Source organism: Sander vitreus, chromosome 24, assembly GCF_031162955.1.
Source record: "Sander vitreus isolate 19-12246 chromosome 24, sanVit1, whole genome shotgun sequence".
Lineage (NCBI taxonomy): Eukaryota > Metazoa > Chordata > Actinopteri > Perciformes > Percidae > Sander > Sander vitreus.
The window spans coordinates 8,207,202-8,216,349 of NC_135878.1; the positions used below are offsets into that span (position 1 = coordinate 8,207,202).

The 9,148-nt window shown below is 39.1% G+C and overlaps 1 protein-coding gene across 1 annotated transcript; it reads left to right on the top strand.

Moving 5' to 3' along the window:
- Window positions 1-909: 909 nt before the first annotated feature.
- LOC144512559 (ras-related and estrogen-regulated growth inhibitor) lies at window positions 910-3,971 on the top strand. Its single transcript, XM_078243335.1, has 7 exons — window positions 910-961; window positions 2,282-2,338; window positions 2,447-2,520; window positions 2,650-2,788; window positions 3,250-3,343; window positions 3,648-3,719; window positions 3,863-3,971. Exons 1-7 carry the CDS (start codon window positions 910-912, stop codon window positions 3,969-3,971), a joined length of 597 nt encoding a protein of 198 aa, XP_078099461.1.
- Window positions 3,972-9,148: the final 5,177 nt, after the last annotated feature.

Sequence of the window (9,148 nt, forward strand, 5' to 3'; positions counted from 1 at the left end):
GTATTTAGGCTTTAAGACTTGCAGTGTGTTATGACTTCTTTTTTTTTAAGATTTTTTGGGGCATTTTTGGCCTTTATTTTGATAGGACAGCTGAAGACATAAAAGAGGAAAGAGAGGGGGAATGACATGCAGCAAAGGGCCGCAGGTCGGAGTCAAACCCGGGTCCGCTGCGTCGAGGAGTAAACCTCTATATTTGGGCGCAAAAATACGTTCAAAACAAAAGACCGCAGCCACAAATGTACTCCCTGACTTTGTTAGGGCAAACAACAGCTCACTTGACATTTTGAAACTGAACTGTGTGAACATTCAGACAGTCTCCAAACCATTATAGTGAAGTGGTAGTTTGAATCTCAGCAAGTTTATCTTTAGCTCAGGATTTGCTGCCATTCAAGAATCATTGTAATCCCTAAAAAAGAGTAAATATTGAATAGATCAGACTAGGATACTGATGTCTAGAGTTGGACACAGTTCCTCCAGACAAATGGCTTTTGTCACATACTTTTCCCAAAGAGAGAGAGAGAGAGACCTTATAACCAAACAGAAGCAGAGAGGCACAAATACACACACACACAGACACACATAAAAAGAGAGAAGACAGTCCCATCTCTTCATTCCCTGTCTGCTCAGTGTCTGAGACTGAACACTGAGTCCATTATTTTACTCCTCTCCATATCTGGAATTTATTCCTACTTAAAGGTCAGTATTATTGCAACCTATAGTCAGTCTACTTAGTGTGTTTTTAGTTATACATTTGTGTTTTTACACGTAGATATTGTTAGATGAAGTTTGTTTTGTGAGGCTGCAGGTAGTTCTACTTTTAGTTTTGTATTGCAACTTCCTCGTCTTTTCTTCTCTGTAGGGTTTTCATGCAGGGACAGACAGCAGGCTACTATTGGACCTAACAGGAAAATGGTTCCAGTTAAACTCCTCATTCTGGGAGCTCAGAACACTGGGAAAACAGGTAGAATACATGCTAAAGACAGAAATATTAATGCACAGAAACTGTATCAATATATTGATATCGTGATACAAGATCAGATAACATCTTAGATTTTGGTAACGTTATATGGTGATGAAAATGTTGTCTTTTCCTGGTTTAAAAAGCTGCATTACAGTAAAGTGGTGTAAATTTCTGAATTTACTAGACCGTTCCAGCTGTTCTATTTTTTGCCTTTACCCACTTATCCATTATATCCACATTACTGATGATTATTTATCAAAAATTTCATTGTGTAAATATTTTGTGAAAGCACTAATAGTCAACACTACAATATTGTTGCGGTATCGATATTTGGTCCAAAATATTATGATATTTGATTATTTCTTTCCCCCTCCATATCGCCCAGTTCTGGTGGAGAGACAGAATGGAATTGTGTGAGCACATTTTGGATTACAGTAGCTTAGGTCAGACACTGTCACATGTTTAAGTAAATAAAAGAGGTTACATTTAGGGTTGGATTTTGGTTATGGTTTAAGAGGTTTTGCTATATATGGAAACCCTACACAGGTATAAAACTGACCCTCTTCCCAAGCACTGAAGTGTAAATGTATGCAGCCAACTACTGCCTTATGGCTTTGGTCAAATCTTCTCATGGTGGGAAAACGGTTCAGTGTGAGAAATTACTTTGTTTTCATGCGTTTTGGGTTTTTCTTTCTAAACTGTTGTGCTCATTTTGCATAATTTAATAAGAGCAGACTGACTTAATTGGTAGTTTTTCTACCATAACGTTCTACCATAAGAACGAAACTGAAGGTAAGAACATGACCCCTAACATCATGACTCAAAAGTTATACACTGGAGATTATTATTTTATTGACACAAAGTAAATCTAATTCAGCACATAGTTTCAAAAATAAATGCATTACGAGACACAGATGTGACAGAGGGGGACAACAAGCTTTAATTCCTGAAAATACACAAAAACAAAAAAGAAATGTAGCTGTAAAGATTCAAATAACAGCTTGAACATGTCTTACAAACCCTTTTAATGTGTCCTGCCAAAAGGAAATACAGTGAGCCCTCAAACGTCAGACATAGACGTCAAACAAACCATCCAGACTCCTTCCACCTGAACACAGAAAAAGCACTTCTGCGTTTCATTAAACAAGGCAGGTAACATTACCAAGAGGATCATTCTCAAAGCAAGGATCACATAACATGACACACAGTAGGCTACATACAGTAGCCTGCAGACCACTTGCAAATGTGTGTGAATGCACAGAATGTAAGCAAATTACTGTGTGTTTTTGGCTTTTCACTCTGTCTGTTTTGTGTCCCCAGCACTGTGTGTACGTTTCATAACCAAGCGCTTCATTGGGGAATACGACCATAAAAAGGGTACATATTTATTACAATAAACATGCTTGACGTGAAAGAAATAGTTGGACCATGCATTACTTATGACTGACAATAAAATAAGTAACATGTGTCTGTCTTTTACTACAGAGGTGACCTACAGATGCAGTCGGGTGGTGGACCAGGAAGCTGTTGAGCTGGAGATTTTGGATATAGCTTGTAAGGTAAATTGTGGCTTCTATTAAGTGAGTGAATAAGACTGTTTTCCAAAATGTCAAACTAGTTCCTTGTTTGTACCATTACATCTTATGAAGTTTGACATTCTTGGTTTAGCTTTGTAATATCTCCTCCAGGAGAGCTCTGTGGCTTCTCTGGAGTCGTCCATCCGCTGGGCCGACGGCTTCCTGCTGCTTTACTCCATCACACAGCGCCTCAGCTTCCTGGAGGTCCCGCGACTCAAGGAGCTCATCGACCAAACCAAACAGAGTCTAGGTAGGGATCCAACATTATCATTATCTACTGCATGTGTGAAAAGTTTTGTCAGGCGGGGACGTCAGTACATTTATTTGATGACTTAGAGACATATGAAACAGAACTTAGACAACTAACCAACACACCAGCTGTTAAACTACTGAACCATGTAGTATGATGTCCACAGGAACAGTGTGTCCACTGTTGGCTCTTAAAAGTCCAGTAAGTCTCTGCTCTAATTCCATCGGTCTATTGTCACCTTTACACATACACACACACACACACACACACACAAAGATGAAGCAGACATGTATTCCATATTTGGTAGGCCATCTTGTGATCTGTATGATAGCATCATCCTGCTGGTTTATTTTAGTGTGTGTGTGTGTGTGTGTGTGTGTGTGTGTGTGTGTGTGTGTGTGTGTGTGTGTGTGTGTGTGTGTGTGTGTGTGTGTGTGTGTGTGTGTGTGTGTGTGTGTCAGTTGTTCCTACAGTGCTGGTAGCCAATAAGGACGACTTGGAAATCGGCAGGGAGGTGACAACAGAGGAAGGACAGAGACTGGCCACGGATTTGAGGTTGCAATTTTTCTTAATTACTCTTGTATATTTAATTTAAAATTGTACTTCATAATCAATATTTGTCTATATATAATATATAATATCAATGTTTATTTTTGGTAATTTTAAATATGAAATGTAAGATAAGTGTCTGTTTTTATTGCTACCAAATAGTTACACGGTAGTATTTTTGATGATGGCTCTCTCTGTGTGTGTGTGTGTGTGTGTGTGTGTGTGTGTGTGTGTGTGTGTGTGTGTGTGTGTGTGTGTGTGTGTGTGTGTGTGTGTGTGTGTGTGTGTGTGTGTGTGTGTGTGTGTGTAGGTGCAGTTTCAGGGAGCTGTCAGTGGCAGAAGCGGTTTTAGGTGTGGAAGCAGCTGTGTTTCAGCTCATCAGGTTTGGTATAGCTGTATAATTACTTCACACAGTTTGCAGTATATATAGGAACACCATGCTATGTTATCTGCAGTCTTGAGAAGGCGTACAGCTGTTGCATGTATGGCGGTTGGTGGTGATGTTTTGTTTCTTGTGTCTGATAGGCTGGTGTTGGATCAGCAGCGCCCTCTGCCTGACCGTCGCTCCTACATGCTGACTGTTCGCCATGCTCTGACCAGGAAACTGACCCGATCTAAGACTATGCAGTGGTGACCACAGTAAACAAGCAATTCTCCATTTATTCCAGTGGGACATTTAAGAAAACTGTTACTCTCATAACACTGCAGTTTTATGATATCAGCACTGTAAGAGTATTCCCTGGCTTTTGAAACTTAAAGCTCTGTTGAATCACTCAGCATGTATGGAGGAAACATTTTAAACTGCAGGTCTGACAGTGTTCAAGGCATCTACTTTGGAGTTTTTATGTAACACTGATGACTTGGCTGTTTTAATAAGCCAATAAGCCTGCAGCATCAGGTTGTCTGGATTCATGGTTTCCCAAAGGATCTTACCAAAGTGTAGGCTATAACACTAGCTCCAACATCACAAACATAACTAAACATAAATGTTTTGCCACTCAAAGAAAATCACTCCAAAGAAAAAGAAAAATTGAGTGTGAGTTTGCCTGTTGTAGAGAGTTTCTGCTAAACTTTTTGGTAATATTACTGCACAATCCCAGCTCAGCCTGAGGTCATCTGGAAAGGACGTTGGATCCGGATCAATACAATATTAGAAGGCAAAATACGTGTCAGCCTCTAGAGAGAGTTTGGATGAGCTTCAATAGAGGAGAAAACGTGCTTCTTTTCTGGGAAAAGTAAATATTAAGTGGCCCAAAATACACATTCGAGGCCAGATGATGTCCCTTTTTCAGTTAGATTTTAGATAAACACCAAGTTATTTTAAAAGACAATAATATCTGTGCAGAAATACAGTAATCAATTAAATATTTTTCTCTAGTTAGTCTATTGCCTATATTTTTATTTATTAACAGGATTAAACAGCTGCACTCAGTTACATGCATTTTAACATTCACAGCAACGTGCACAGCAATTTATCTGTTGAAGTGTTTAAGCCATATACAGGAGTGTGTATATATAATAGAGAAACACCCAGCTGCTATTTAAATGACAGAAAATGACTTGAGATTTTTGTCAGAAAGCATCCACATGAGTTTATATCGTAGTTTGTTATGTGTTTCATTCTCCAGTAGAGGGCGGTACAGTCATCTCATCTCGTGCAGACTCACCACAGTCAAACAGTATGTCAAATACACTATTTGGCCAAAGGTATATGAATACCCCTGTACAGTTTGGTATGAAAGTAACTGAACCAGAATCAGTGAGATCCAACATCTTGTGGAAAGCCTTCCTATAGAGTAGGCTACAGGCCGTTATACCAGCAGATTATAGCCCATGGTTTCGGAATAAAATGATTAAGAATCACATAAGGGTGTAATTTGTGGGTGTCCACATAGTTTTGGCAAGGCCATCAACTTTACAGTTCATTTTTTTTGAATTTGTACAAGAATCTAACCAGTCGATGAACCAGTCAGTGAAGTTCATCAGTCGGTGAATAAAACGGTTAAACTTGCCCTTGGTTGTAGGAGTGCGTAGATGACATAACAGTATGTAAAGAATGAGGCTGTCTTTGATTACAGCCTTGGTGTTATTTGACTCTGTGTTCCTCTCCATGTATCTCTCTCTCTCTCTCTCTCTCTCTCTCTCTCTCTCTCTCTCTCTCTCTCTCTCTCTCTCTCTCTCTGTCCTCATCACTCACTCTGAACTTCTGAACCTTTACGATCAGCGAGCGACATCTCAAAAAAGAGACACATAAAATAAGAGAGACTATAACAGGGAAGGAAAACATTGGGCTTCTTTGGCATCTTATTTGTCTGCATGTAAAAGAAAGAAGAACTGCCAGTCTGACTGCCCTGTTGGTTTATACACGCTGCTCTAGCTCCTGCCGCTTGTAAAGGCATTATGCGAAAATTATGCTTACTCCCCATCCCACCACTCTGTCCACCCCCATGACCATTTATAATATATCAACTACTCCACCCAACTACCACCAACCAACCACAGAACCCCACTGGGCTCCATGTACAAACACAGAAGATGACAAATGTGTAGATAGTTACAGATTTTGGATTTAAAGTTACAACCCTCAAGAGTTTCATAATATCAGACCCCATTTTTGATATATTTACAACAGACACTTGTTAAACATGTTTCCATTCTATGTATTTGGATTCTGTGATTGCATCGCTAAATAGTAGTTTTTATTGTTACTGGCAGGGGTCTGAGAGTAGTATTTAAACATGCCTGCTGTTACCACCAGTCTCCACAGGTGTCGCTAAATCAATCATCACTAAGTCATTAAAGACTATAAAGTAAAATAGTATATTTGCAACAGATATTTCAAAAAAGGGGTGAAGAAATATATTGCTTAAAAGGCCTATAAGCATAACAAATATAACAGTAAAACGGTGAATCAGTTTTGAGCGTGAAGGTTTATTTTGAATCATTAAGACAATAGTTTGACAAAATAAACTTGACTCAATGTCCCCTTAATTAGCTTTTTGCATGAGGTCCTTGAAGACATTGAGATGTGGTTGAAAGCTTTGGCAAACGTGAGTAACGGTCTGTTTCTTGAACTGTATCTGTTTATATGCTGATTTATTTAGCTTCTCTGTAATCCTAATTTCACAAGGTTTATTTCTGCTTGCAGGCAGCCCCCAAAAAGTATTGTGCTGGGCTGGCCCTGACCACTGGTTCAATTTTAACAGACTTCTTGGAAACAGAAGTCATAAATAACAAAGTGTGAATTTATATTCACCAACATGAGTGGGTGCTACAGTGAATATGCTCAAGCCTGTTAACAGGGTCAGCACAGGGAGTGAGAAAAAGAGATGATGTGAGGACTAATGTATTGTGTGATGAAGCGTGAACCTATCATGTGTATGCTGTGATGGTTGTTTGTGATGCCAACAAACGTGATTGGATTTGAGAGACGGACAGACAGACAGAAGAGGATGATGACAATAATGAATTTGTGTTTATGACATCACAGCAGTCACCGAGGAGACGGAACGTCAGAACCCAGAGTCACTTCTCTGGCTCAGAATAGAAGATGAGTCATGCCTGCATCCTCACACCAGGAGCCAATCAGAGAGCTCTCGTCCACAAACTGCATCAACAGATTACCAACCAATCAGAGAGTTTAAGCTTTTGGATTCCTAAGTATGTACAAATAAATACATAAATCAAATGTATTGCTCTAATCTTAAATTAGCAGTTTATTTGCCTTGTAACAATATATGAATGTTAAATATGTAAAAATGTCCTGCTCTTATTTTGCATCCTGGACTATGTGTTAGGAGGTGGACACACAAGCTGACTGCTGCTTAGATATTTTTCTACTGAACTTGTACAAAGACTTTTTGGAGAGTTTTGAAATGTGCTTTGTTTAAATTGGCTTATTGTCACACATTACCGCCCTCTGCACATGGCAGACTTGTGTATTGCATCATAAGTTATTCATACAAAATAGGGGTTGTCTCGTGAAAACATTGCTCCACAGTGCCAACAGTGGTCAAAAACTCCACAGGGGACCTTTAAATTCAATTTAGGATTAGTTAGGTTTGTTGTATGCAATGGAAGGTCACCACAGTTATACAACACCAATGTGTGTGTGAGAAAAACCGAGACACCCTGTCCTTTCAGGTGGGACACCTCCGTAAACTGATATCTGGAAGGAGAAAGGAGACAAAGAAAAGAGGAGGGGTGGAGGCACTGATAGGATGAATGAGCGAAAGGGAAAAGCCAGCAAGAGAATAAGAAAAAACTAAGTGAAAAGAGGATGTAGAGTAACAGGAGATCATTACATAACAGGTAGTAATTATTGTTTGAATAGGAACATAAAACACACACAAATACCTGATGATAATCACTGTAGTCCAGTATGACAAAGGGATTCTGTCTCTTAACCTCTAACACACCTTTTCCAATGTTAAGGGATCACCAACGTCATTAGAATTCATGCTCTTGGGACTATGAATGACCAAATTACATGGCAATCAACAGTTCATTCAATTTCATTCTGTAAATAAATAACAATTTCTTAAGCCTCTTTCACTGAAATCTACCGAGATCATGTAACAGGTCAGAGCTGCAGCACACACGCATGCACCCCTGATACCTACGCAACAATGGACAGGGTTCCAATCTCTCTGTCTCTGTATCTTATCTCGTATCTTATAGGAGAAGGAATCTGGGGTAGAAGGAGAGGTGAGGAATGAGATGGGTGAGCCTGCAATCATGGATGAGAAAGAAATATCTATTCCATTCCCACTTTACAGAGTGTGTGTGTGTGTGTGTGTGTGTGTGTGTGTGTGTGTGTGTGTGTGTGTGTGTGTGTGTGTGTGTGTGTGTGTGTGTGTGTGTGTGTGTGTGTGTTGTAGCTGCAGGCAGTATCTGGGCATGTCAAAACAGTCTTACCTGTCTTTTTTTTTCACACACATTCTTCAACTCTTTTTGTGGTATTTTGGTCTTATTTCCATACTATTAGAAATATATTAAAATAACTTAAATCGCAAAGACTCCCTCTGACCTAAAGGGGGTAATATTACATCCCACGCACTCTGGTAAAATCTCCAGTTCCTGCTGGAAGACCTTTCCATTAACACTGGACATGGTTCCATTAAGTGTCCCAGTCATAGTGAGCAACTATGCATAAAACAAATGGACCAAACATGGCCTCTTAAACTTAGCCTGGTTGATTAGACCTCTGCTCAGGTCACCAAAGTCGCTGTACTAATAAGAATGATAAAGCTGTCATTTGTCTACCCAAGCTAACAGGAGAGTGAGGGAGATGTCAGTAAACCAATCTGTATACGTATATGTTAATGCAATAATCATTCTCAAAATCCATACCTTAAAAACTCCTACAACGAAAATAAAACGAACACAGAAATAAAGTGGACATTTAGAAAGGTAAAAGTACTCAGTATGCAAAAACGTCACACTATTATTAATATTACATATTTGGATCGGTGGAGGTGCTGGATTTTAGTCATCATCATGATCAAAATCGTAATCTGTAAATTGATTAGTAACTATAGCTTTCAAATAAATGTAGTGGAGTATTATGTACATATTTCTCTCTGAAGTGTATAGTAGAAGTAGACCTATAAAGTTAAGGCCTAAATAAAATGGAAATGATCAAGCAGAAGTACCTCGAGATTGTACTTAGTGACATAGCCTACTTTTCACAACTGATTATACATTTTAAGTTGTTGCAAAGATAGGATTTGACATGAAATGAATATAATTATTATTTTTGTGTTTGGGGCGTGTTCGTTATTTGACGCCACGGGGCGGGGCTTCACTGAA